General features: G+C 46.5%; 7 protein-coding genes across 11 annotated transcripts; 3 read left to right on the top strand and 4 right to left on the bottom strand.

The window, feature by feature from the left end:
- The first annotated feature begins 349 nt into the window (after positions 1–349).
- Positions 350–2,723, top strand: saraf (store-operated calcium entry-associated regulatory factor). The gene is made up of 7 exons (XM_029143725.3): positions 350–637; positions 913–1,091; positions 1,336–1,516; positions 1,617–1,886; positions 1,967–2,144; positions 2,237–2,331; positions 2,433–2,723. Exons 1-7 carry the CDS (start codon positions 571–573, stop codon positions 2,456–2,458), a joined length of 996 nt encoding a protein of 331 aa, XP_028999558.1. The 5' UTR covers positions 350–570; the 3' UTR covers positions 2,459–2,723.
- Positions 2,724–2,730: 7 nt separating this feature from the next.
- On the bottom strand, positions 2,731–7,138 carry LOC114851448 (mediator of RNA polymerase II transcription subunit 1.1-like). 3 transcript variants are annotated; one of them, XM_041069933.2, is made up of 10 exons: positions 6,960–7,138; positions 6,534–6,698; positions 5,583–6,442; positions 5,313–5,504; positions 4,890–5,011; positions 4,180–4,502; positions 3,998–4,077; positions 3,815–3,920; positions 3,525–3,625; positions 2,731–2,998 (listed from the first exon to the last, which is right to left on the bottom strand). In XM_041069933.2, exons 3-10 carry the CDS (start codon positions 6,426–6,428, stop codon positions 2,957–2,959), a joined length of 1,812 nt encoding a protein of 603 aa, XP_040925867.1. In that variant the 5' UTR covers positions 6,429–6,442; positions 6,534–6,698; positions 6,960–7,138; the 3' UTR covers positions 2,731–2,956. The 3 variants fall into 3 exon arrangements, with proteins under 3 accessions (XP_040925867.1, XP_028999172.1, XP_040925868.1); XM_029143339.3 differs by having other exon boundaries at positions 2,731–3,005; positions 6,960–7,116; XM_041069934.2 differs by having other exon boundaries at positions 6,534–6,589; positions 6,960–7,059.
- A 617-nt stretch (positions 7,139–7,755) lies between these two features.
- On the top strand, positions 7,756–8,798 carry tmem187 (transmembrane protein 187). The gene has a single exon (XM_029144059.3). The coding sequence runs from the start codon at positions 7,851–7,853 to the stop codon at positions 8,622–8,624; it is 774 nt and encodes a 257-aa protein (XP_028999892.1). The 5' UTR covers positions 7,756–7,850; the 3' UTR covers positions 8,625–8,798.
- A 370-nt stretch (positions 8,799–9,168) lies between these two features.
- Positions 9,169–12,733, bottom strand: si:dkey-9i23.8 (rhodopsin). Its single transcript, XM_029143655.3, has 10 exons — positions 12,539–12,733; positions 11,743–11,934; positions 11,376–11,411; positions 11,014–11,153; positions 10,874–10,937; positions 10,642–10,794; positions 10,127–10,265; positions 9,731–9,886; positions 9,559–9,652; positions 9,169–9,474 (listed from the first exon to the last, which is right to left on the bottom strand). The coding sequence occupies exons 2-10, from the start codon at positions 11,759–11,761 to the stop codon at positions 9,229–9,231; spliced, it is 1,047 nt and encodes a 348-aa protein (XP_028999488.1). The 5' UTR covers positions 11,762–11,934; positions 12,539–12,733; the 3' UTR covers positions 9,169–9,228.
- Positions 12,734–12,836: 103 nt separating this feature from the next.
- On the top strand, positions 12,837–15,938 carry ndufs8a (NADH:ubiquinone oxidoreductase core subunit S8a). Of its 2 annotated transcripts, none has more exons than XM_029144219.3 (8): positions 12,837–12,943; positions 13,564–13,619; positions 13,764–13,829; positions 14,075–14,164; positions 14,612–14,720; positions 14,878–14,941; positions 15,073–15,201; positions 15,485–15,938. In XM_029144219.3, the coding sequence occupies exons 2-8, from the start codon at positions 13,577–13,579 to the stop codon at positions 15,614–15,616; spliced, it is 633 nt and encodes a 210-aa protein (XP_029000052.1). In that variant the 5' UTR covers positions 12,837–12,943; positions 13,564–13,576; the 3' UTR covers positions 15,617–15,938. The 2 variants fall into 2 exon arrangements, with proteins under 2 accessions (XP_029000052.1, XP_029000061.1); XM_029144228.3 differs by lacking the exon at positions 12,837–12,943 and adding an exon at positions 13,152–13,245.
- Positions 15,939–16,960: 1,022 nt separating this feature from the next.
- LOC114851735 (zinc finger protein 239-like) lies at positions 16,961–21,343 on the bottom strand. 2 transcript variants are annotated; one of them, XM_029143372.3, is made up of 3 exons: positions 21,186–21,343; positions 20,507–20,586; positions 16,961–19,446 (listed from the first exon to the last, which is right to left on the bottom strand). In XM_029143372.3, exons 2-3 carry the CDS (start codon positions 20,552–20,554, stop codon positions 18,322–18,324), a joined length of 1,173 nt encoding a protein of 390 aa, XP_028999205.1. In that variant the 5' UTR covers positions 20,555–20,586; positions 21,186–21,343; the 3' UTR covers positions 16,961–18,321. The 2 variants fall into 2 exon arrangements, with proteins under 2 accessions (XP_028999205.1, XP_028999203.1); XM_029143370.3 differs by having other exon boundaries at positions 20,507–21,004; positions 21,186–21,335.
- A 630-nt stretch (positions 21,344–21,973) lies between these two features.
- Positions 21,974–25,502, bottom strand: p2rx3b (purinergic receptor P2X, ligand-gated ion channel, 3b). Its single transcript, XM_029143451.3, has 12 exons — positions 24,966–25,502; positions 24,662–24,797; positions 24,521–24,592; positions 24,194–24,263; positions 24,029–24,122; positions 23,879–23,956; positions 23,615–23,756; positions 23,237–23,373; positions 23,029–23,122; positions 22,880–22,945; positions 22,485–22,562; positions 21,974–22,300 (listed from the first exon to the last, which is right to left on the bottom strand). The coding sequence occupies exons 1-12, from the start codon at positions 25,085–25,087 to the stop codon at positions 22,175–22,177; spliced, it is 1,215 nt and encodes a 404-aa protein (XP_028999284.1). The 5' UTR covers positions 25,088–25,502; the 3' UTR covers positions 21,974–22,174.
- Positions 25,503–25,983: the final 481 nt, after the last annotated feature.

Below are 25,983 nucleotides of genomic sequence, written 5' to 3'. Positions count from 1 at the left end.
GACCGACTTATTCATTACATGTATTTACATCATGTAAATTTATAACTACATCTCTGACAGTGTCGGTGCCGTCGTGCACGTTCCGCATTGGTTAACGTCAGTAAACAACGTGACGTAACCAGGAAGTTTTCCTATTGTTTTGGTCCTGGAGATTCTCCGCGCACCGTTACGACGAGCATGAGGTTCCGGTACCGCCACCGGAGTTTAGCTAGGGTTTAAAGTCATTAACTATCGGACGTGGCGGAAGTGAAAAGCATTAACATCCTCAGGTTAACACCTGTTGGTTTTCTTCTTGTCCGTGATGCTGCTGCCGTAAACACATGAATTTCCCAATTGTGGGATTAATAAAGTCGTATCCTATGCAGCGGCGCCGATCAGCTGACATCTGACAGCAGAACCTGTTGGTGTCTGTCAAACATTTCCGGTGCGCGGTTTCGGCTGCCTTCGTCTGTCACGTCATCGACGTCACGTTCACTCGTCGCAGCGGTCCTTCGAGAACTGCCCGCTGTCGTCAGGTGAAACGTTGAGAAGCTCGTCGGGCGTTCGAGAGAAAGCGGCCCCAGAACAGACATGGAGCGCTGTGTAGCCGCCGTGTTGGTCGCTGTGTTGGTGGGACGGGTCCAGAGCTGGGATGAAGGTGGGTCCAGCTTTGCTCACGATTTTCGGAACGTGGATCCGTCGCCCTATAGCTGAGCTCTCGTGTAGCTGTGAATCTTCCGCATCTAGTGTCTTAGCGTGACGCCCCGCTGCGCTGTGGCGGCTCTGGTCATAATAATAGTAAATAGTAATTACGCATTATATAAAACGAAAAACAGTTTTCAGGCTGAACACGCGGGTTGCCATGTTGTCAACCGACACGCGGGTTGCCAGATAGTGGACCGCCACTCATGGACTGTGTGCTCTTTTCACCAGGGGCGGTTCTGCTGCGGGACGTGCAGGTGTTAACCCTCTATAAGGGCCACTACACCACCGGCAGGCGCAGCAGCCCCGTGCTGCAGCTCCAGTGCGTGGGAGGCTCCGCCGGCTGCAGCTCCTTCGTCCCAGATGTGGTCCAGTGTCAAAACAAGGGCTGGGACGGCGTCGACGTCCAGGTGACAGCAGACAGCAGCGCTCCTCCAAATGTTTACTCGGGGTTCACTAGTGACTGCTGCGTCGCTTAAAATCACTTTATGAAGCTGTCTGAGGCGCGTATCATGTTTTAGTAGATACAATCAGATGCACACGAGGCATCAGATTAGCTGTTTTCAGATCAGCTGGATCGCGGTTCTGTTAAAATATATTTGGAGTCAGTTAATCATTTGCCAACGATGCTTCTCCCGTCCCTGCTGCTCACAGTGGGAGTGTAAGACTGACATGGACAACGCCTTCCGCTTCGGGCGCGTGGAGGTGAGCTGTGAAGGCTACAGCCACTCTGCAGACCCCTACGTGCTGAAGGGCTCCTGTGGGCTGGAGTACACGCTGGAGCTGACTGCCGAGGGCCGGAGGAGCTCCCATGCTGGTTCCAAGGGCTTTGGAGGTGGGTTTTTATTTCAGGCTGACGAGGGTCCGTCTTCGCTCGGACTACATACCTCACATGTGCTGGCTTCTGTCTGTGTGTGTATGTGTGTGTGTGTCAGGGCTGGGAGGATTCGCCTCCAGTTTCTTTAATGGCTTCTCTGGGAGCAGGCAGCAGCAGCAGAGTTCGTTCTCTGCCGGCGGCGAGGACTCAGGGGGCCTGTTGCTGGTCGTTGTGCTCCTACTGTTAGCCTATGGGGTCTACAAGCTGTTTCTCAGTGGGAACATGACCCAGTGGGGGCAGGATGGAGGACAGGCCGGGTACCCCGGAGGTCAGCACCCTGGCCCGTCTGCAGGGCCACCGCCGCCAGGATTCAAACCCGACTTCACAGGTCACACTTCTCTCATTTTCTCCCACCACATCCACACAGATCAGCAGTCACTCAACCCGGCCCGTCTTCTCTCTGCTTAGGTCAGTTCGGTTCCCACCCAGGCTACGGTTTCCATAGTGACTACACTCATGGACAGCAGTACGGACAGCAGTATGGACACCAGTACCCAGCAGGCCGAGCGGCTCCCGGCACTGGGGGAGGCTTCTGGACCGGCATGGGGACGGGAGGGCTGCTGGGATATCTGCTGGGCCGCCAGAGGTGAGAAGAGGGAACGTTTGTGTCCTCCTGCGTCATCGCCTCCTCCTCTTCCTGCTCTGAGTCATCAGCTCTTTTGTGCGTTTGCTTTTCAGAAACCAACCCCACAACTACAACTACTCCCACTTCAGCAGCAGCACACCTCCTCCTGCAACCGGCTCCTCCTCCTCTGGGACGCGCACGGCTTCAGGTAGGTCAGTGTGTTAGCTAACGGCTAACGGTGGCTAACACCTGAAACTGCAGCAAGCGAGCCACAGCTACGGCTTCATCACTGATCTGTCTCACCCACAGGCTTTGGAGGAACCAAGAGGAGATAGAAGATAGGAGGAGAGATAGGTGGATGTGGACAGAGCCTTTCTATTTGCTTCAGCTCTGCGGTGAATCTTGATGCAGTCTCTCCTGAATGTCCTGTGCCTCACAATGATGCAGCTTCTCTGTCGTGTGGCTGTAGCTGATGGAGTTTTCTATGTAATACACTGTAGATTTTAAACACGCATTGGCAGGTTTTTTAGGTAAATATTCTGTATTTATAACAAGAAATGTGGGTTTTGGAAAACCAGCACATAAAAAGGTGATAGTTGACACGTGGTTTGTTCTCTGCTTTAATGGCAGCTTCTTTAGCCAGGATAAAAACGACAGCTTTTATTGTGATAGCGACTGCTTCAAAAACATTTAAATTAGTGGCTTTACAAAAACTAAACACACAAAGGAGCAAAAGTAAAACTACTTTTAAAGTCTATGTCCATCTGCTGAGGCTCCGTAGTACCAGTCACTGTTTATGTCAAACAGCATCCTCTTCTTTCCTCTGTCCTCGTTCAGCTGTGGTTCATTTCTCGCCTGGTCTCACATTCACTGTCCTGCAGACTGACATAATAAACGTCAGCATACCATTAAAAATGTGCTAACAGCATAGCACATGTAGTAGTAGTAGTAGTATTTAACATAGTATTAGTATTTAAAGCAATATTAGTATTCAAAGTAGTATAAGTATTTAACATAGTATTAGTTTTTAAAGTAATATTAGTATTTAAAGTCGTATAAGTATTTAACATATTAGTATTTAACGTATTATTATTTAATGTAGTATTAGTATTTAAAGTAATATTAGTATTTAAAGTATTATAAATATTTAACATAGTATTAGTATTTAACATATTAGTATTTAATGTAGTATTAGTATTTAAATTAGCATAAGTATTTAACATAGTATTAGTATAGTAGTTTTAGTATATTATATTTAAAGTATATTGGTATTTAAAGTAGTATAAGTATTTAACGTAATATCAGTATTTAAAGTAATATTAGTGTTTAGGTTGAGTTTAGCGTCTCATTCGAGGAGCCTGACACCCAGGACCCAGACGTGTGCACTGGTGGAGCTGGTACCGGTTCTGTGTGGACCTGCTCCTCGTCTCCACCCGCAGTTGCGACGCGGTAGAAGACAGAGGAGGAGAAGATCTGCAGAGACGTGTTGGAGCTGACTGCGTCTGGTCAAAACAAGGACTCGGTCACTCATGCACGCAGACATCAAACCACGCAGACATCAAACCACGCAGACATCAAACCACGCAGACATCAAACCACGCAGACATCAAACCACGCAGACATCAAACCACGCAGACATTGGACCACGCAGACATTAAACCACACAGCGCTGACATGATACTGAGCCGTACTTGTGCGATGGTGCCACTTGGTCCGATGCCTTTTGCGTTTGTGCTTCCTCTTCTTGTTCAGCTTGATGAGGTATTTCTGAATGGAGCTGTCCAGGCGTACGTGGGGCTGGAGGACGACCAGTGTGAGAACGAGCCTGTCTGTCATGGTGTTCAGTCCAAACTCAGCAGATAATCAACATCTACCTTAACTGTAGTGAAGTAGTCTTTGCACTGCAGCGGCTGCTTCAGCTCCACTGTCTCATAAATGCTGTTGGTCTCGAGGCCTGATGTGATCAATCAGACGTTAAATATGATCAGACCTGTAACATTTCACAAAGCGGCTCTAAAAGTCGGTCAGAACCAGGATGATCTCTGGTCTCACTTACTCGGATCACTGTTCTCCTCCGGTGAGTGTGAGGAGGCCGCGCTGCTCGTCTCCTTCGGGTTGAAGCCTGAGATCTCAACATCCTCATAGAGAGACCCCTCCTCTGGAGCCACAGAGTCGACACTGGGCACATCTGGGCACATCTGGGCCCCGAGGACGACCTCGGGGGCGGCGCCACTGGGCAGACTGCCACTGAGCCGTGTCGGGGGCTCAGAGGATTCAGGTGAGCTCTGCTCAAGGCTCAGGAGGCGGGACCACGCGTCATCTGACAGCAGGTCCCCATACAGCGCCGTGTGACTGTACACTTTGAAGGAGCCAAAGGGACTGTGAAGAAGGAAAGGCAAACAGAGCCGTCAGCAGGATTCAAGTCAAATACAGGGGTTTCATCTGTTAAAGGGACAGATGGAGCTCTGTCCTCCATCCATCCTATGTTAGTGACTCAGTTGAGGTGTGATGAGTGAATGAGGCTCCACGAGTCAGAGCAGATGCCAGCAGCACACACAAAAACATGTACAGTATGTGTCAGGAAATAAACCAAGATGCAGAGAGAGTGGTGTCAGAAGAGGAAGAGGAAGACGAAGAGGACGAGAAGCAAGAGGGAGCAGGAAAGGCCCAGCAGTTTGACAGACAGATGAGGGTCTGTCTCTTTGAACTCTGAGTCTGCTACGACATGACGAACGGTGAGAGGAGCCGCTCTGTTCTGATCCGGACCTTTCGGAGGCCTCCTGTCTGTTCTTGAACCTGCTCGTTATCGTGGGCATCTCTGTGATTGCATCCTTCCGCTCCTCCTCCTCCTCCTTCCCCCCTCCTCCCTCTCGGGCCTCAGTCTCCTCCTGCATCACATACATTTAAAAGGAGAAAGGTTACGGGTTCGTGACAGCTGATCGTGACCTCAGCAGCTGTTTCCGGCTGTGACTAACAAACAGATGGAGGCAAATCCTTGTTTGTTACGGACATTTGTGGTCTGGTTTCTGTTTCCTGTCTCAGATGATGTTCAGGATTCAAAGAATCGTCTCAGACGTCTGTTGGTTCATCTCTTCGCTCTCACTCTCTTCTGAGTCAGTTAGTTCAATATGTTCCATGTTCATGTTTGATCCAGTTGGTTAGTTAGTGGAAGTGTCTGTGGGTCAGTACCTGTGTCACTGCAGCCGGATCTGCTCCCTCTGCTTTGTTCCTTCTCCTCTCTTCCCTCATCTCCTTGAACTTACTGGCGATGTTCTTGGCCAGCTGTTTCAGGCGGAGTCGGGCCTTCTGTGTTTGCTTCTGCCGTCTCTCCACCTCTGTCTCTCCAGGTTCCTGTGCGTCCACACTCGGCTCCTCCGTTCCCTGTGGACAATCACATGACAGATGTCTGGTTGCTGCACTGACTCTGTTTGATTCTCAGGGACTGATACGCAGACTCACATGGACTGGACCGGGACCGGGGCTGGACCGTCCGTCTGCTTCGTCCTGCGCCGCCTCACTGAGCATTTCCTCTTGTTGGGGGGTCATTTCTAGCTCAGCTGCTCCCTCTGGTCCTTCTACATCAAGTCCAGTTGTTCTGGTGTCCAACTGGTCTTGCTGTTTCGGCCGGTCAGTGACCTTCACCTCCTCCTCCCTCCGAACCGGGTTTTGTTTCCGAGGCTTCGGTTTGGGCAGAACTGGACTCCTCTTTTCAGATTCTCCCTTCACTGCGTCCTGCTTGCATGTCTTCTGCCGGCCGGGGATGTGGATCCGCGGAGGTTTTTTCGGTGGTTTTGCCGGCAGTGACGGTTCTGATTGTGGTTCTGGCACAGTTCCAAGCGTGTCATGTTCAGGTATTTCCCCATCTGAGCTTTGATTGAAGCCTTTGACTCTGCCTGCCAGAGACGGCCTCTGGTATGAGTTCAGCGACTCTTCCTCCTCTGTTAATGCTTTCAAGGCGGTGCCTTGGTTGGTCGTTTCCTCACATGTACGTGTCTTCTTGTAGAACTTGGGGGGCAGTGGGGGAGGAACGTCCAGCGTGGACCCAGCGTCTGCTTCAGGAGTGACGGACGAGGGGCAGACCTTCAGTTCCTCAGTAGCGTCTGGATCAGAGAGCTCATTGGACACGTTCCCTTTTAGCTCCGGGCTGCTTCTGTGCCTTGAAAGGTTCTGTTTGTCGTCTCTTGTCTCTTCTTCTTCTGAGCTGGGCTGAAAGTCGTCAGAGTTGATCTCCACCAGCACGTCAACGCCAGAATCCAAGGAGCGCGGGCGCGGCGGGGGTGAGGACACGGGACTAAACGCGTCCATTTAGTGTCTGTGACCTGCAGCACAAGGAGGGAGGAGGTCGTATGGACCTGCCGTCAGTCTGAGTCTCATATCAGGGTTATTTAAAGGGCAGCGCCGCATTCTTACCTGAAAACAGGGAGTCGGTCGGGTGAGAGGATGAGGAGCAGACCCGTGTTGGAGTCCTGGGTTCAGGAAAGAAAAGCACTTTGCTTTGGTTTAATGAAGCTGGTACTGCTGTTAGATTGTTTGTCCTCAGCCAGACCATAATGGTTCAGTGACCGTCACCCAGTGCTGAAACATGAAAGGAATTTGCTGTGCACATTTGATTGTCAGCCTGTGTTTTGTATTATTTCATCTACGTCAACACTGGTCCTCATTAGCATATTTGTGTCTTCAGCAGCTTAGACTGACTCAGATTGTCCTGCTCAGATCTGTCACAGTAGAGAACTTGTAAAGTAATTGAGTCTGACTCGATCACAGAACGAATGTAGAATAAGATAAGAACTACTATGTAAATGCTTCATAGTCTCTTACTTAGATTTAGTCTCTTACCTGTTGCCTCTCTCCACTCTCACCACTGTTCTTTGTCTCTGTCCCTACAGTCTGTCAACATCGGCATCTCTTGTATGTCGCAGCTTATGTTTCCTCCTCCTTCTTCCATTGGTTATAACATTTCCTCGTGTTCTGGATGGAGTCATGCATCATTAACTGACAAAACCAGTTCTGCCTCCTGGACTTTTTGTGGTTCTGTCACTTTGTCATATTAAGAGTGAGTCTAATGTTGCAGAGCACATACATGTGAATATATAGCGTGTGTCCTCCTATGAGCAGCTGCTCGGTGTCAGTGACTAAAAAAACTCATCTGCAAAATCAGCAACAAAATCACCTTAAGAATAGATCAAAGCGCTGCTGAAAACCCGACAGTGCGTATGATCACAGAGGGAAGATCATTAACTACTAAACGCTAACTTTATTTAAAACTTCCTGTTTGTAATTTCTTAATTTCAGTGTATGAAATCTGATTTCAACACCAGGCTTCCTCGTGGTTCACATTCTTTTCATACTGTCAACCTTCCCAGTCATCATGTTTCAAGACACACAACAGGTTTCCAACAATGACCTCCTATCAAGCCAAGCACAATGTTTGTTTGTTGTTCTACCAGGGGCCTGGTAGAATTTCTGATAATGTGCATTAGGAGAACAATTATCTGCAACTTTCGACGTGATTTCTGTTCAGGAGTTTACGCTACACACATCTGTCAGCAACAAAATATAAGACGGTAACAGTTGTTTCCTGTGGGGTCCACACATGCAGATGTGAGGAGGCGGGGCAGCATCACGGCAGCCAATCACAGCCCAGATTCTCCACACGTGGTTCAGAACCCGGAAGACAACACCTGGGAGGAAAGTAGAGCCAGGGTTGGAGTAGCTGCGCAAAGACTCATGAAGGCGGCTGTGTTGCACGTGACCCTGCCTTTCGCGCTTTGCGTCGCCTTGGCGAACACAAACCTGTTTGACTCGGTGGCGGTGGACTTCTCGTATGAGCACTACGCGGAGAGGCGCGTGGAGCGCCTGCCCGCCGTCCTGGCTATGCCATGTAACTGTCTGGTCAACTTGGCCTACGTCTGCGTGGGGCTTTACTGGCTGCGGTGGCGCGGAAGCGGCGCGGAAACAGAACAGGAAACTTATATGAGACACGTCTTTGCGTTCATGGCTATGTTTTATGCCCCTGTGCAGTGGACGCGGTTGGCGCTGCTGCGGCGCGCACCCGCCGTGCTCGACCAGTGGGTCACTTTGCCCATCTTCGCGTGGGTTCCGATATGGATCCGTTTTATAGAGCGCGGCCCGGCGAAGTGGCGCGCGTCACATGCGGCGGCGCTCGAACTTTGTTCTCTCCTCAGCTACGGCCTGGCGCTGGTGCACGAGCGCGGCTTCGAGCTGGCGCTGGGCTGTCACGTCGCCCTCGCGCTTTATGAAGCTGTGCGCGTGCATGCGACGCGCGGAGACGCTCGCACGCGGACGCATCTCGCGCTGGCGGCGCTGTCGTGCGCCGGCTTCGTGGTCCTGAAGCTGCTGGACCACTGGCTCGCTGCGTGGCCGCTGTTCCAGCGCTTCAGCGGACACTTCTGGTCCAAAGTGTGCGACGTGCTGCAGTTTCACTTCAGCTTCTGCTTCCTGACGGCGCTGGGACAGAGCAGCCGGAGGAGGCGCCAGTGAGATTAGAAGGAACCTGTCGGAACCAGGGATGCTCACCGTGGGACCAACCCGTCCACTCACTGGACATGTGGAGCGCACTCTATTAAGACGCTGTTTATTCAGGATTTCGAACTTACGTTGAGTGTTCATGAATCACAAACGTTATTAATATATTAAACACAAATTATGAAATCAGTCACACTTTCTTTGTTGTACTTATCATTTGTATGAACTTTTACACCTATTTTTACCTCTTGATTATTATCATGGTTATTACCCGTTCAACAATAGAACCTAGTTGGTAGGACTTTAACTGTTCTAGTCATAAAGATGCCCTTCTTACACTGGAGGCACCATCAGACCTGACTCTGTGTTGGTGACGTGATGTCTTCTCCACCAGGGCTCCACAGACTGTGATCACTTCTATGATGCTGCCTTCACGATGTTTTAACTAACCTGGACTTTTACACTGCATACTGTACTGTTTAGTTGACTAGCTTCAAGCTAATTAACTCATAATCATTCCACCTAAAAGTGAAGTGTTAACATGAAATGAAAAGAAATGTTTTGTTGTGACACTTTACGGGAAGATTTTAGGTGGAAAACATTTTACAGCAAACAGAAGTCATGGTGTGGCGTTACTGTCGGTTCTGTGCCTCAGGTTCACGTCCCGTGGAGTCACAGCAGTGAGCACCGGCTCCGATGGCGCTTCGCTGCTGGTCCACAGCAGGGCCAGCCCCGCCTCCCTGAAGGCCTTGTGTGAGCAGTAGATCAGAGGGTTCACAGCACAGTCCAGGTACGACATCACCGATGACAGCGTCCTTAACCAGCTGGGCGCCTGAGACAGGTCCAGCCTGCCCAGTAGAATCAGCTGATCGGTGGATGGAGAGGGAGAGACAGACACCTGAGGTAGAGTCATAGTCACAGTGCGTGTGATGCGTCAGCATTGTGTCACCTCAGCCACAGCAAAGGGAGAGTAGCAGACCAGGTAGGAGGCCACCAGCAATGGAGTGACAGCAGACAGGTCGGCTTCATCATCGCTGTCCTCACTGCAACCAGTGAAACGGCACAGTCCCCTTCAAACGACTGCTCACCTAAGTCTGGCTACAGATGTTAAAGTTGGGTACCTGTCGTTTAAACTGCTGGATCTGAGCACAGAGCAGAAGACGATGAGGAGGAAGGGCAGGAAGATGCAGATGGAGAAGGCACAGAGGATGTAGACCAGCATGTCTGAGTAGCTGCTCTCCCAGAACACCGCACACAGCATCTCTGCCGGGTCGTACCTGGAGGAGAACCAGCGGTTCTAGTTCAGCAGGGCAGGACATGATCGCAAACATACAATGCCAAATGATACATGATAGAAAAGACTCATAATAGGATCACCAAAATGTTAGCGTGCTAACTATCTAAGTGAACCTGGGGCTAATTACAATCAGAATGTCAGGGAGCGTGTCATGGTGGAGTTTTAGTTTGTTCTGTCAGTGGTTGTTAAAACCAAAAACAATGCACGGAGCTCACATCACCTGATCCAGCTGTAGATGACAGGGACGCTCCCAAACACCAGCCCCATCACCCAGGAAGCTGAGCAAGCTATCACCATGGCAACAAAACAGGGCCTTTCTGTGGAGGCCCTTCCAATGAAGCGCTGCAGGCAGAGAACAGCTGGAGGGGAGACAAAACTTCACTTGGTAAAAAATGTAATACGAATGGAATAAAACTCATTATTTCTTTTTTCTGTGTGATACGGTGAATTTTAGAATTTACATTAGCTAATAATTTTAAAAATAACATTGGTTGCTGTTTTCAAGGCGCAGTGTAGCCAGTCTCTGCTCTGGTTTCATTTATTTCCCATATTTAATTTGGTGAATAACAATAATTCCCAGAACTATTCCTGTGATCTAGAGTTTGAATGGCTGGTGATTAAGGACACCTCAGCATGAAGCCTAGGACTGAACCACTGAACCAACAGCGTGTTGACGTCATCATGAAACTGATTGTCAGCACCAGGTCTTGTATGTTGGAGCGTGAGCTGTGCTACCTATGCTCCCGATGGACGAAGTGATGAAGGCGAATTTCAGCAGACTGACGACCTCGCACCACGGTGACATCTGACCCCCTGTCACTATGGCAACCAGGGAGCTGGAGATGATTAGGAGGGTGCAGCCTTCGCAACAAAGTGTGATGTCAAACACTGGGATAATTGTGTTACAGCAATAAAGTGAAATGATGGGACGTTCAAATTAGTAATGCAGCAGAGGTGGTAGGTTTACCTAAGTCTGACATGGTGAGACTGATGAAAGGAAGCCAGTACTGACAGCGGAAACAACCCCTGCACTGGTAAAAAAGAGAGAGTCACACAGAAGCGAGAGACTACTGTCTTCACACACTTACATTAACAGCCTTAACTCACCTTGGCTTTGACCAGCAGAACCAAACTGTTTCCTGCAACTCCTATAACCATCTCCAGTCCCAGCACTGCCACCACCAGCCACTTCTCCGCCCCCGACCACAGTCTGTCCTTGGACACGGTCCCGTTAAACCACTCAGTCACTGAGACAACACAAAGCACAGTAGAGGAGTGGAGGAACAGCCTGTGTGGAGGAAGACAGACTGCGTCCAGAATGGAGCTGCTCAGCCACCCGCCTCAGCTTTTGGGTCAAGTTGGATTTCAAATCAACATCTGAACTATTTCAAACAACAACAACCATAATAGACTCTGTGTAAACATATATCATATCATATCATATCATATCAAGAAAAGTATTAACTTACTTTTATTGTAAGCTGCTGCCTCCGACCTGACGCTGTCTGTAGTGGAGACAGACAGTGGAGACTCTTCGTAAGGAAGAGTCATCAAAATCCCTCTCAATTAAAACTCACATGCTCCATTAAACTTAATTAAACTTAACTAAAATGACGCATGTGCTGTATGTGTGTGTGTGTGCGTGCGTGCGTGCGTGCGTGTGTGAGCGGTGTGCTGTTGGGCATCATTATCATAAAAGCCTTTAATTGTGATGTTGACTTGTGGATCTTTTACACCGTTTGCATTATTTCTTAAAATCTAGGACACTTTTCGCTGGCTCGTTGTCAAAATGTCTTTATTTCTGCTAACACAGGATGAGCAGACAATAACAATTACCTCTTGCTGACACAGACATAAATACTTCTACCCAATGGGCACCGTGTCTGTGTGGGCTTCCTCCAGTTTCTTCCCACAGTCCAACATGCAGTCAGGTTGACTGGAGCGTCTAAACCGTCCGTAGGTGTTTGTAAGCGTCTCTGTGATGGGCAGGGGACCTGTCCTGGGTTAACCCGTCTGCTGTATGCAGTCCTGTACACATTCATCGATCATCAGTCTGTCTGTATCCACCATGTGACATGTGCTAGATGCTTGTGCTGGGACTGACGTACAGTCAGTCATAAAATTACTAATTACTACTATTACTTACTATCAGCTGTCTTCAATTTTTCGCTGTTTTTAAAACACTTAACTGTATACGTGTAGGGTCTTTTGATGACTGGTAACTGTTTTGAAATATATGGTGACCTGACTGTGCTAAAAATGTGAGGAGAAAGCTTAGTCCATCTCTGGTTTCTACTCAGTTCAGTAAAACTGTAGGTCATATATGGTTAAATCTGAATCATGTCTAAAATATCTATATAATATTACATAATAATTGTTGAAAGTAGGTTAGAGCACACATTGTGATACATATAATATATTACTGACACGGCAGTAACTCTGTGAAAAGGGTATAGAGGGTTAAAGTAGTAGTAGTAGTTATTATATTAAAGTTTATATGGAACAATAGGCGGCAAAATAGTTTTGTGTCAGTGTCAGACTCAAGTAGCTCCTTAATTAGTATCAAAAATATAGTATCAACTTCAAGGCAAGACATAGTTACAGTATAGAGGTGTTAGACGTATTTTGGTACCTGCTCATAAAGTGGAGGGTAATGATGCTGCTGAGCAATTTTCGAAGGAAGCTCCGGGAAAAGAAAGCGTTGACGTTAATATTAGATATGGCAAGGCAGAGATTAAGAATTCAGTTAAGTTAAAATAAAAAGGGTACGTTTTTGTTTTCTTAAGGAGACGAGTGGACAATATAGTTTTTTACCCCAATAAACAGACAATATGTAGCAACGTCGTAGAAAAGCTTAGTGGGTGGCAGTAGTGCACAACTTACAGACTGCAAGTTGCTATTAAACAAGAAAAAGAAGAAGCAGATTCTGTAAAAAAGCACATTTACGTCATCACGTTATGTGACTTCCGGTGCACGCACGGTCCGTTCCGTAAAGCGTCCGCTGTTCTGGTTCAGAAGGCCAAATAGCGACATTTCGGTGAGTTAACATTTACCAACATGTAACAATGTCTAACAGAGCCTCTTCCTTTCACTCCAAATATTAATTTATTATTATTCATTTTTGACTTGGCATGAACTGGAATTAAGCTTTTGTTCCTCATCGACCCTTTGCACCAAAGTCCTTGACGGTGTGCGGCGCAGCTCAGCAGCGCTAGCTTAGCATAGCTTATTTTAGCAATGGAAGGAGCAGCTCCAGTAAAGCCAATGTCAACTGTTTAGAACAAGGGCTATTGGTGTTTGTGTAACCCGGACCACCATCTTCTGTTAAAGACGCTCAGGGTGACGTTACACTACCGCGCGCCAGACGTGGCTCCAGCTGCTGTCGCCTGAAGCGTTTTAAATTGGGCTTTCAGTGATTCCTGAGTCTGTGACTTTGCTTTGAGCAGTGCCACTGACCCCATAGTAACAAACGTTGGAGTTGTGTTTACACTGGTCTTGGCCCACGTTATATCATATTCTACCCCACTTAACTTCCAAACCTGCTTTAATGCAACCCCTTTATGCTAAACCGCTTTAGGCAGTTAAATATTGTACATATTAACATGGAACAGACATTGTTTTAGGTCCTTCTTATTGTTATTGTTTGTGTGTTTTCAGTTTCAATCACGTGATGGCCGCAACGTTCCGTTTACTGTACTCTGTGTCGAGGCCAGGTGAGACTTGCCGGTGCTGATTTCAATCCAGCCGTTACCAACAATCGAGCTGCATGACTTTGTGGTTACGTTTTCTGCTGTCAGCAGGAGGCAAGCAGACGCCTGATAGACTTATCCATTCTAATATTGTGTTTTTAATTTTAGGCACTTTTGTGGCCAGACAGAATATAGTGAGGTCCATCAGCGTCTCTGCACAAAGGGAGGGATTCAGTAAGTACCACAACAACACCCGGCTCAGAGGCCAGTAAGATAACTAACATTCTCATTTTAAAACCAGTACCACCCAGTCACCTTGAGGCACTGCTCTATCTCCTCAGTAGAGTGATTTACTATTTATTGCCTTATTGGTCTTTATACAGCAAACAGGCCGTGTTCCTCACAAACTGGTAACTGCTGTCAATTGTCAGTCAGCTAATGCTGCCACTTTGTGTGGCTGTGGTTGTGTATTATTGCAGAGTATGTGAACGCCCAGGAGCTCCCGACAGACATGAAGTCCATCACAGATCGAGCTGCACAGACGTTGCTCTGGACAGAACTCTTCAGAGGTCAGCCTTCGTTTAGTTCCTAAAGTTACTGTTTATCTGTAACACGTTAAATTGGTTCTCATGGTTCATTTTGCATGTGGAAGAATTAAAGCACTTTTTTGAAAGTCTTCTAAATAAATCTGTTGCTCATTCTCAAATGAATAGAAAGTCAGTCATACAGTGTGATGAATTGTCTCAGGTTTTCAGTTATTATCTAACTAGCATTAAATGACACACTGTTTATGGAGGCAGCAAAGACTTATATTGATATTATATCGATAACTAGCTTCTATGCATTGTGTGCTTATAAACATTGTAATTGACATTGGATGTGACATTTACAGAAAAAACTGTATATAAATGTTGTCTAAAACGGCTTATAAAGAAACAATAACTACTATAAACTATACAGATTGGTCAGACCCATCTTCCTGAGCTGCTGTTATCATGACTGTGGTGTGGTTCCAGGTCTGGGCATGACGATGAGCTACCTGTTCAGAGAGCCGGCCACCATCAACTATCCGTTTGAGAAGGGACCTCTGTCTCCTCGTTTCAGAGGAGAACACGCCCTGCGCAGGTGGGGATCTCACTGAACATTCACTCCACAGATTTCACTGTTCAGTGACTCTTTCCAAAAGATTGTTTATGCACAGCAGCTATAATCCATGATCTTACACTGAAGAATTCAGCATTTTACAACAAACTGACCAACTGCTTCCTTGCTGTTACACCAGGTATCCCTCAGGGGAGGAGCGCTGTATCGCCTGCAAGTTGTGTGAAGCAATTTGCCCTGCCCAGGTCAGCACGCAAACACACAACTTTTAACATACTTTTCATATACATATAAAGCTTTGTTAAAGTGTGGGGATGAATAACGAGTAAATGAGGCAGACATTTATAATGAATCTGTCCCATACATATGTGTGCAGGCTATCACCATTGAAGCGGAGACTCGCTCTGACGGCAGCAGGAGAACAACTCGCTACGACATCGACATGACCAAGTGCATCTACTGTGGCTTCTGTCAGGAGGCTTGTCCAGTAGATGCTATTGTAGAGGTGTGTCTGTGTTTCATCTTTTGTAGCCTGATGCCCACTTCCATACTGCAGCGTGATCTGTTGTCAGCTGCAGGGGTGGACTCAACCCAAACCCCATTAAGCAAAAAGAAAACCCACCAACCTGTAGTTTATTAGAGAATTAAATTGGGTGTCATAACAATGTCATAACAGTGAATAAACGTAAATCCTAAAAACAACACAGTTTATTTATTATTACACAAATTTGTTTTCTGATCCATCGGTTTTCTCTAAATTCCTTTCTCCTCCTTCATTCATTCTTCAGGGTCCCAACTTTGAGTTTTCCACTGAAACCCACGAAGAGCTGCTCTACAACAAGGAGAAGCTGCTCAACAATGGAGACAAGTGGGAGGCAGAGATCGCTGCCAACATACAGGCTGATTACCTTTATCGATAGACAGATTCATACATCTGTACATTCTGTAAAGAGACGGACTCAGATATAATGGATGTATGTCACCATATTTCCTCAGATGTCACCCCCTCTGATATAAATATATTCAGTTGATATGTTTCTGATATTCACATTTGTCCAGAAAACATATTTATTACAGAGCCTGTTGAGGTAACTGGACCAGTGGTGTGTGATCATGTGCAGACTGAGTCATGCTGTGACCAGTAACAGACTTGGTTTTCTTCTGACACCCCACAACAGTGGACATGACCTATTGTTATCCTCTTGGTTTCTCCTGGCTTACAATAAAACCTTGTCAGCTGCACTAGTGAGCGATTCATTAAATCGGAGCAACACAATGAGCCCAAGATTCTACAGTACCTTTAATACTGCTGCAGGTAGAAGCAGCGCTTCAGGACAGAATCCTAAATAACTCAATGTCTGGACCTTTGCTTCATGTGTCCATCAAATATGAGCAGAAAGACTAAAATGTTGGAAGATGCTGTGTTTGTCAGACCCTCTTACAGATAGTATTTAGGGTGGAAATTTCAAACTTGAATAAAAATAATATTTTAGAGTTTGCCTCCAGAGTTACTGGATCTTAGAATCACTGGATTCTGGTTGTGTGTCAGTTTTACAAAGTAAAATAATCAGCTTACTGGAAAGAACTTAACTAACGTAACTAATGCTGCACAATGACTGTAGGAAAAACTGAAAACAAATCTTGGCGACACGTCAAAGTGATGAAAACTCCACTCACACAAAGCATCACAGGCATGTCCTGTCTTTACAGCCATGGCCTACAGACACACTCCATCCTCTCTGCAGTCATACCACCTCCTGAACCCCACCCTGCTCTGCCTCTCCACCTGTCACTGCTACGCCACAGTCTGCAGACCCACTGCTCTGCTGCCTGTTCCAATGTCTGATCCACGCCCCGTCTGCAGTTTCACAGCCTCTCTCCCTTCAAACACTAACCCAAAAACTGAGAGCAGATCCATTACAGCACATTGACTCCTTAAACCACCCTTTTAACCAGAGACGCTTGAAGAATCGACGATTTGACTCAAACTAAACGGCACAAATGTCGATACATGCTTCACTAACAACCTCCAACTCTGAAGCATCGACCCTTCACTGACCCCATCTCCTGAACTCAGTCCTGCGGATCCTGTGGTGCAGCCATTAAGGGTTCTGCTCTACAGCTTCCCAGAAGATGCAAGAGGCTGTGGTGCTGCCCTGGAGGGGAATCCTCTCCTGCTCCAAGTGAGTAAAGCAGCAGTGCCACCTAAGCAGGAAAAAGTCCAACGATTCCAGTGTGTAGTAGATGATACCAATGCCAAAGTGTTTGTTTTAAAACTTTATTCAGTTTTGTATCACATTTGTTTATGATTATAACCAGTACAATATTACACACTAATACTAGACACTATACAACTCGTACAGCCGTTCTGATGTAACTGCCACAGCTTGTAACAGAGGGAGCTGATGGGCTCTGCTAAGCCACACAGCTGAGCTCCCAGATGCTGATCCATCACCTCTCATGTTCTGCCTTACATTTATCATTAGCACTAGTCCCAGTTCGTACAGGATTTACAGGTCACGCATGCAGTGGCTTACTTACATGTCCAGTTCAGGGCTTGGGCTAAACTCTCCAAGCTCTCCACCACCAGCTAATGAAGGCTCATCCTCCAATTTTTAACAATATTTTTGGTTGCAAGTTCCTTATGAGCAATCACTGCATCACCAAAATGTGGGTTTCTTTAGAGTGAGATTGTCCACATGGAGCACTGGTCACATATTCTGCTGGGTTCCGGTCTGGTGAGTGTGTTTTGGACCATTTCTTCTGGTGCGTTTCTCTCTTTCTACACGGCCTGTCCTTCAGCTGGTCAAGGTTTCATGGTGCAACTGTCTTTATTCTTTTAGGACAGTCCACACTATTGCTTTGTCTACGCCAAGTCTGTTTCACCTACAGACATCTCTGTGGTCTTCACGTGGGTTAATCCTCAATAAATAAATCAGCTGTGATGTGTTCCAGTATTTTTGGTAAAATACATTTAAGTCACTTAATGCAAAATACATTAATTTCATTGAGACCCAAACATCTGTGACCAGCACAAACAAAGATTGATTTGTCATTACATTTAAAGGGGACTGTGGTCATTTTTGAAACATTTCAGGAGACTTAAAGAGCCACTGCGTCGTAGTTTTTACTTATTTGTCTACGTTGACTGGACTCAATCTCAGCCTGTACACACCAGAAGCCAGCTCACTCTGAGTCACTCAGAGTCCTACATGAACCATACAATCCCTGTTGTCAGAGCCAGGTCAAACACAGGCAGCAGTACTGGACCCTGTCTTTCTTCTAGTATCATGTACATGATAAGGCAAAGGTGCCTTTATTAAGTATGGACCTTTAAAATGCACTTAGTTCCATTTCATGATTCATTTGATGGTTATTGGCTGCACGTTACATAACCTATTATTTATATTTCATTCACAGCTATTTTAACATAACAGATTATAAAAGTCAGCATTGTTAGTTCTTAGTTAGACCATTAGGCCGGTTCAATTTACTAACATATGGATTGACACAACACTGATCTAAAAACATCTGTGCAGCCTTCATTTCAAGAACTGTTTTATTTATGTCTGTGGACATATTCTGTACTTTCCTTCCTGTCCTGTAAGGCCAGTGTTTCACACTACTACTGATCACTGAGCGTGTATCCAGAATCTGCTGTATCCTGCTCAACCGTTTCTTCTTTTATGGTGCAGCTTACGTGAGCTTCTTCATCAAACACAGTCAAACTCTCTTCTACTTCTACACAACGGTGTTTCTTCAAGGACTGTGAACGTGTGAACAGCCTCTTACAGCGTGAGCACCAGTATGGTTTCTCCCCCGTGTGGACACGCAGGTGGCGGCTGTAACTGTAGGAGCTATTAAAACATTTCCCACACTGGTCACAACTGAACGGTTGCTCACCAGTGTGGATTCGAAGGTGACGCATGTAGTTGCTCAGCCGACCAAAACCTTTCCCACATTCCTTACACTGATAAGGTTTCTCTCCTGTGTGGGTGCGCACGTGTTGTTTGTATGTCTTTGAAATAGAAAAACTTCTCTCACAGAGTTCGCACTGAAATGGTTTTTCACCTGTATGGATGCGCAAATGTGACTTGTAATTACCGAGTTGAGAGAAACTTCTCCCGCACTGATCACAGCAGTACGGTTTTTCCCCTGTGTGGACGCGCATGTGGATCTTGTAACTACTTAAGTCACTGAAGCTCTTTTCACAGTGGTTGCACTCGTACGGTTTTGTTCCGGTGTGGTTCCGCAGATGCAGACTGAAGTGGCCAGACTGAGTGAAACTCTTTCCACAGAAGTCACATTGGTAAGGCTTCTCTCCACTGTGGCTGAGCAGGTGCCGTTTGTATGAGCTTAAAAAGCTGAAGCTCTTTGGACACTGGTCACAGCAATACGGCTTCTCTTTGGTGTGGACACGCATGTGAATCTTGTAAATACTGAAGTAACTGAAGCTCTTCTCACATTGGTCACACTGGTACGGTCCACTGTGGTCACGCAGATGCTTCCTGTATGAACTCTGGTCACTGAAGTCCAAGCCACACTGGTCACAGCAGTATGGCGTTTCCTCTGGGTGTGTGTACAGGTGGAGCTTGTAGTCACTCAGTTCTGTGAAACTGCTGCCACATTGTTCGCAGTGGTAGTTTTCATCCGCAGTGTGAGTACGTTCGTGTCTTCTCAGACCACATATCCGACTGAAACATTTTGCACACTTCAGACACTGATGAGGTTTGCTCCTGTCTGCGTCTGCCTGGTCAGCAAAAGAACACAAGAAAGAGCTGAAGGTCAGTGCGGGCAACCACTGCCTACAGAGAACGTAGGTACTCAAATCTAATACTAGCAATATAAAAAAATTTAAATATACAAGTAGCTACTTAGAATAAAGCTGTCTCAATTTTAACAAAGTCCTTTGTTTTTCCCAGTTAATGGTATAAAGAAACAGATGTGGAATCTGAGTAGAAATGAGGATGTAGTTATTGTTTATGACACACTCTGTTAATCCTCAGCCAGCAGACAGGTTTATCCAAATCCAAAGCCTCAAACTGCCTTTTTTGTTATTAGTGTAGCTGTCCATCCCCAAACAGGAACAATTAAGCTAGTTCAACATTACTCGTGATCTAACTTAACAACAAACAAAACCACTTTTAATGACTTCTGACATGTTTTCAAATCTATGTATCTGCTTTAGCTTCAGCTCATGATCTCATGGTTATCAATTTATGATTTGTATTGATTGATGATCACATAACTGGGAGAGACATGACTTTACCAAGGAATAGGTTTTTTCGATTGTGTAAAAAACATATTACCTTCACAACATCAAAAGTAAAGGGTAAAAACACAGATAAAAGTAAAGCAGTCAGTAAAAACGCTTCAGTTACATAAATATGTTTAAATCTAGTTAAAGATTGTCCTTCAAGATAAGAACAAATTTAGAGCTTAATGAAAGTAATAAAATGTCTGATTACATTTTGCTTTACATGTGAAAAGCTGTAGCTGATTGTTGAAGACTCTGTTAAAGGCAGGCTGTTTGACAGAGTCAGTCATCGTCCAGCGATTGACCAGTACAAGGACTGTTAAGTGTTGTAGTCTCTAAGCAAACGGACCTAACCGAGCAGGATGGACAGTGATCTAACACTAGTTACCACATCAACACAACAGTAAAACAAGAGCAGTGTGTAAGCAGGAGTAGAAATAACAAAAACCTTTATCATAGTAGCGACGCACGAAGAAACAGGGTCAGAGCTGAACCAGGGTCAGAACTGAACCAGGGTCAGAACTGAACCAGGGTCAGTGTGGCAACAACTTACTGGATGAAGCTCTCTTTCATCAGGCTTGACGTCTTCTGAACAACTCATTTCACCCCCTGAAGCAGTTCTTCTGTTCAGCTCTGAAAGCGTCACGTACAACAGACTGATCAGAACACAAGCAGAGGTTCTGCAGTGACTAAACCCATGCAGCAAATAAACACTGGAACCCATTCGGACACATCACACACAGGTTCTGTTCCCTCCGCCACATGAAACCATGGCTTATTAAGATTGATGCATATGCTTCTGTTACAGCCGTTACCACGTTTGTTGGACCGTGTTAGGGTTTATTGGACCTCTACACTCAGTGTGTGGTTGGTCAGTACAGGATCTGTCTGATGGAGGCAAACACACAGAGGCTCTAAGGTTCCAGGGCTCAAACTAATGATCCGGTGGGTTCGTACAGAGCAGCTCGCGTGTCCTGGTGATGTGATGATGGATCTGTTGGTTCTGGACGTGAGCGCAGCGTCCAGTCACGTGAAGACGTCAGTGTCGTATCTGGGGGTATATGTTGTTAGCTTATGTAGCACCAGGCTAACGCCTTAGCATCGTAGCACTGCACAGCGAGGCAATAACAAGCCTGTGGAGGAACTGCAGAAGGACGCCTGGTGCCAGATGCTCCGAAAAGCCCGGCGTGTAAACGCAAGCCGTGCAACGAACCCGCGTATCACCCACTCACCGTGTGTCTCCAGGCTCCAGCTGCTCACAGCCACGCACACGCCGCCATGTTGGACGTGACGACGTTGCGCGCGGCGCGTTGAAGCTGGTTCACGTCCACGTCAGGTTCCGCAGCAGCTGATGCGGACTGCTGCCCTGCAGGGTGGTCCACACGGGTCCACACAGCGCATGCGCACACTTCCTTTATTTACTTCTTGTTTTATGGTTATGATAACGATGTTTCCGTCTTCATCATGTTTTTCTCCTCCCACCGAGCTGAGTCTGGCACCTGTTGGCCCCTTCCCGCACCTAAGGTCCAGTTATCTCGTGATTCTCCAGGACCTGAGGATACACTAGTATACTAGTCACCTTATGAGTTGGCTGCTGAGTTCAGACTGAGACTGAGTGTCAGATGGGCTGATTTCTTTCTAATTGGAATCTTTGCTGGAATACAAATAGATCCAACACAGATAAAGTGGTTCGGATGATGGGTGGCAATCACTTTGACTACATCATCACCTGCCACTAGTTTCTTAAGCACTGTGTGTTTGCAGTGGTTGTTTTATTACTACTATACTACTATAAAGTCTAGTAGTCTCTCACACACACACACACACACACACACACACACACACACACACACACACACACACACACACACACACACACACACACACACACACACACACACACTCTGGGATATCGTGATGTAACTGCGGCGGCTTTTAGGAGATAAAATCATGATGTAAGTCCATTACACTGAGTAAATGTGAAGCTGAAGCTGTTAACGCAGACCAAAAGGGAACCAACTCATGCCTCGTCATCTTTATTCCTGGTTTCTCTTACAAATTCTACATGATAACTTTTTACAAGAGCTCTGATAAGAACTAGCGTCACCGTGCACAGGAACTCATGCTTATATAACCGTATGTTTCTTTGTAGAACACAGTAATTAAAGGTTCTTCAGAGCTTGTGTGACATTGACCCACATCCCTGTGTGCGGTTCCTTGTTCAGCTGTAAGGATCAATAGAAAACGCTCCCGAGTCGCTGGACCTCATGATGATGTCAGTGTGTCTGAGCGACAGCTGCGACAGGTACAGGCCGTTGGGTTTGCATTCGACCGGGCTGTCGGACACCTGCAGCACAGGAGACACACGGACACAGAGTGGAAAACGTGTCACTGCTGATCCACGAAGCCGCATCAGCCAAAGACACAAGACCTCACCTTCAGAGCTAAAGCAGGACCCTACACCGACTAGTCTGGTCTAATTAACTTCATATGACTCATATTTACTATTATTTATTAAGCAGGTATCTCACCTCCTCAAACTTCTTGGCCTTGTATTGCTCAGCTCCTTTCAGGAAGTTCAGCAATATGATGTCACACAGCACTGTTCCCTAGAACACAATAAAAATCAGCTTCATTTATTGATGCGTTCATTCATTAAGCCAAGAATCCTGACTAGTCTAAACCAAACTTACTTGGTCCTATTTCAAGATAATAATGAATCATCCTGTGTTTGACCAACTCTTAATGCTCAGACTTTCTATGTCTGTGTGACAGAGCAGCAGGTCGTGACTCTTGGCTTTATTGGAACTGATTGGAGATGACAGTCTAAACACACAAACAGCTGAGTTCTGCTTTGCAATGAGTTCTGGTTCTGAGGACGTTCACCGGCCTCAGGACCCAAACCTTCCCCGAGTAAACAACTCACCACTCCCACTGACGTGAACGCTGCCACCATGTTGATGAGCGTGGGGATCATGTTGAACTTCCCTGCCTGCAAAGAACATGTTATTCTAGTATCAACTGTTGTCAAGTCTTCAGGTTTGTTCATTCTCCCTGGATCCTTGTGTTACTCACATTCCCATTGACCAGAACGTCGAACCTGATGGCGTAGGCTTTGACCAGGGTGCGATAGTCCGTCCCATTGTCCATCTTGTAGTATTTGGCAAATCTGAAACCATGGTGGATAAATGAAATGAAATGATGAGCGAGTGACCATCGGAAGGTTAGTCACCACAGCGAAGATCATGGAGTTGGAGTGAAAGGAGGTTGTATCAGGTTGTACCTGAAGTTGTATCCTGGCGACACAGCGTTGTTCTCTGACATGGCGTCCAGTCGCGTGAACGAGTACGAGGGGTTACACTGGTCATCGGACTTGTCCAGGTCGCACATCCAGCCGATCTTTATTCCGATCACTCCTCCCTGACAGAAGAGACAGACAAGTGCAGGACAGGCTCATCCCTTCATCACTTCATGTATGTCATAACCTGTTACATGCTGCTCGTGTACTAGCACCACTAAGGCCCAGTAGCAGGAGGGGGGGGGGTCTTTTACTAGACCTCATCAATCACAGTGTTCTTGGTGGTGACCAGTAAAGTCCCTGCTGACTGAGGCCCCTGGTCACCTGCTAACGTTTCCTATGAAGCAGAAGCAGTCAGACTACCTTGTCGGCCAGTTTGGTGAAGTTCTGCTGCGCGTAGCGGACCACGTCTCCCACCCTGAAGATGGGGCAGTACGTGTTGCTGACCATGTCGAAGTTACACGATTTGATGTAGTCGCCGGTGATGGTCGGCAGAAAGTTCCCCCTGGACGCACACGAATGAAAGCAGCAAATGAATGAACGAACGAATGAACATACAAATGAATGAATGAATGAATGAATGAATGAATGAATGAATGAATGAATGAATGAATGAATGATCTGTACTTGGTGTAGTTGAAGGTGGGGAAGCGGATGCTGTTCTTGATGAAGATGGTGAAGTTCTCCACCTCCATCATCGGTGTCCTGACAAAGATAGAACAAACAGCTGTTTGCTGATGTTTGTTGCTACGGCAACAAAGCTTGTGACGTTCTTACGTCTTGATGGTGTCGATCTCAGCAGGACACCAGCCTTTTATTTCACACATGTTGGCAGTGGCGTTGAAGGGAACGCATCTCCCCGTGAGGATCCCTGAGGAAGAGGAGAGCAGAGCTTCAGCAGCGGGAGCGTTTCTCTCAACGTAACCGTGACGATGGCCTCACCGTAGCCTCCTGGCTTGTTGCGGAACTTAGCGCAATCACTGGCTTTTTTGCATAAATACTTCTTCTCAGACTGGGAAGGAAGATCACACAGTCACTGAAAGTGCACCAGTTTTAAAATCTTTAGCAATTTGGATGAAGCAGATGTGAATCGTGATGTGAGCAGACTCTGACCACAAGGTTCATCAGGCGTCTATGAATCCCACAGACCCAGTATATAACGTGTTATTATTTGGTTGACTTGTTTTGAGAAGAATGAAGTCTCATATCATATTTTTAGAAACTGTCTTTTATATTCTAGTACTTCAGTGTGGTGTGACTATAACTGACCTCAGGACAGAACCCTTGGACCTGGTTCTCTGTAGTGATCAGCTTAGTGATGATGCAGAACACCGAGGCTCCCTACAGAGAACAAACAGAGTGAGCGCTTCCTGCTGCAGCCAGCGAAATGAACATGCAGCCGGGCCCCACCTGTGTAGGCGTCACGTAGTCCGCCACGTCCATCACCTTGTCATTGTAGATTCCAAAGCCTTTGACCTTAGTCATGACGGAGGATTCGATGGCCGTGTCCCTGATCTGATAGGCCTTCTCATAGAGAAAGACCCACCTGGAACGCACACACACGACCACTGACATCCACCAGCTTGATGTTCTCGGTTCAAAGGTCGGTTGTAAGTAAAGACGCACCACTTCCTCAGTTTAACTGATCCCGTCATGTGATTTTAAACCCACATCACATCTTATTGTAAATAAGTGTGGTCTAATGGAGACTCACCCGATGAAGTAGGTGATGATGAGAAGCTGGACGACGCGGTTGATGATGCCAATGGTCCAGCTCTTCACAACCACCGACTTGGTGGTTTCGTAGGTGAAGAAGTCTGTTATACAGGACCACATGCTTGTGTCGTGTGCTTCCAAAGCAAACACAGTCCCACTGGAAGCGTCTACCAACGAAACTCCAAAAGCACACGCTGGTTTGTGTATATCCACAGATCACAGAGTCCTCTCAAAAAACACGGGCGACATCGTTTTGGCTTGAAAACAAAATTTAATCCAATTTAGAAAAACGTCCCATCTGCTCAGTGAAGCCAACCTTCAGCTCATGCTTCATAACTTCATAATCAAGCAGTGAAGACGCAAACAGCAGTGCTGTCTCTCCTCCACCCGTCACAGACGTCTCTCGCTCTGATTCTCAGGTTTCTCCTTCATCATCTGCAATAGAAGACTCCTCACACCCCTCCCTCCTTGTTCATGGACAGAATCTTAGTGCAACTAGGCAGCAGCTGTTTTACTAAAGGAAGAGAAAAAAGGAGATAATAGAGTCTGAAACCAAACCCTCAGACCAGCTGGAGAAGAGGAAGAGAAACCAGCAGCAAAGCTAATTATTAATAAGCCGATTCTGACAGGGACGACAGGTGTTTGTTTTGGAAGGACAGAGAATTTGAAAAGTTGAAAAACAGCACGAGTTATTATTTTAACGATGGTTAAACGGGGTCATGGTAACCATGACCCCGTGCTGCAGAATAACACCAGGCATGAGTTTAGTTGCTCACAGAAAAACATCCCATTAGACACGTCTGGACTTAACCAACTAGTCCACTGCATTTCTACCTCAAATATTTAATGCTTGAAGCTGCATTAGAGGTTTGATTTGAGAGGAAACCCATTATGTGCATAAAGCTACTGACAGCTCTGAGCTGAGCCATCAGTCTACATCCTAACGCACGCCACAAACCACATCCAGGAGATAGGGTTTCACCCTGATTCAATCAGAGCAACCTTCACTCTAATGC

Source organism: Betta splendens, chromosome 1, assembly GCF_900634795.4.
Source record: "Betta splendens chromosome 1, fBetSpl5.4, whole genome shotgun sequence".
NCBI lineage: Eukaryota > Metazoa > Chordata > Actinopteri > Anabantiformes > Osphronemidae > Betta > Betta splendens.
Note: the sequence above shows the minus strand (reverse complement) of the source record. Positions and strands in the feature narration are given on the sequence as shown.

Excerpts from the sequence above, each read along its gene's own strand:
- saraf (XM_029143725.3), top strand. The coding sequence starts at position 571 with ATGGAGCGCTGTGTAGCCGCCGTGTTGGTCGCTGTGTTGGTGGGACGG. Across the intron at positions 1,092-1,335 it reads GGGACGGCGTCGACGTCCAG|TGGGAGTGTAAGACTGACAT; the intron begins GTGACAGCAGAC and ends TGCTGCTCACAG. Across the intron at positions 1,517-1,616 it reads TGGTTCCAAGGGCTTTGGAG|GGCTGGGAGGATTCGCCTCC; the intron begins GTGGGTTTTTAT and ends TGTGTGTGTCAG.
- LOC114851448 (XM_041069933.2), bottom strand. The coding sequence starts at position 6,428 with ATGGACGCGTTTAGTCCCGTGTCCTCACCCCCGCCGCGCCCGCGCTCC. Across the intron at positions 5,012-5,312 it reads ATCCGGCTGCAGTGACACAG|GAGGAGACTGAGGCCCGAGA; the intron begins GTACTGACCCAC and ends TATGTGATGCAG. Across the intron at positions 2,999-3,524 it reads AGCAGGTCCACACAGAACCG|GACAGTGAATGTGAGACCAG; the intron begins GTACCAGCTCCA and ends GTCAGTCTGCAG.
- tmem187 (XM_029144059.3), top strand. The coding sequence starts at position 7,851 with ATGAAGGCGGCTGTGTTGCACGTGACCCTGCCTTTCGCGCTTTGCGTC.
- si:dkey-9i23.8 (XM_029143655.3), bottom strand. Across the intron at positions 10,795-10,873 it reads TCTCACCATGTCAGACTTAG|TGTTTGACATCACACTTTGT; the intron begins GTAAACCTACCA and ends CAATTATCCCAG. Across the intron at positions 10,266-10,641 it reads TTCGTCCATCGGGAGCATAG|CTGTTCTCTGCCTGCAGCGC; the intron begins GTAGCACAGCTC and ends TCTCCCCTCCAG.
- ndufs8a (XM_029144219.3), top strand. The coding sequence starts at position 13,577 with ATGGCCGCAACGTTCCGTTTACTGTACTCTGTGTCGAGGCCAG. Across the intron at positions 13,620-13,763 it reads GTACTCTGTGTCGAGGCCAG|GCACTTTTGTGGCCAGACAG; the intron begins GTGAGACTTGCC and ends TTTTAATTTTAG. Across the intron at positions 14,721-14,877 it reads GGAGAACACGCCCTGCGCAG|GTATCCCTCAGGGGAGGAGC; the intron begins GTGGGGATCTCA and ends CTGTTACACCAG.
- LOC114851735 (XM_029143370.3), bottom strand. The coding sequence starts at position 20,677 with ATGGGTTCCAGTGTTTATTTGCTGCATGGGTTTAGTCACTGCAGAACC. Across the intron at positions 19,447-20,506 it reads ATGAAAGAGAGCTTCATCCA|GCAGACGCAGACAGGAGCAA; the intron begins GTAAGTTGTTGC and ends TTTGCTGACCAG.
- p2rx3b (XM_029143451.3), bottom strand. The coding sequence starts at position 25,087 with ATGTGGTCCTGTATAACAGACTTCTTCACCTACGAAACCACCAAGTCG. Across the intron at positions 23,123-23,236 it reads TCGCCAGGATACAACTTCAG|ATTTGCCAAATACTACAAGA; the intron begins GTACAACCTGAT and ends CCATGGTTTCAG. Across the intron at positions 22,301-22,484 it reads AGGCCAAGAAGTTTGAGGAG|GTGTCCGACAGCCCGGTCGA; the intron begins GTGAGATACCTG and ends CCTGTGCTGCAG.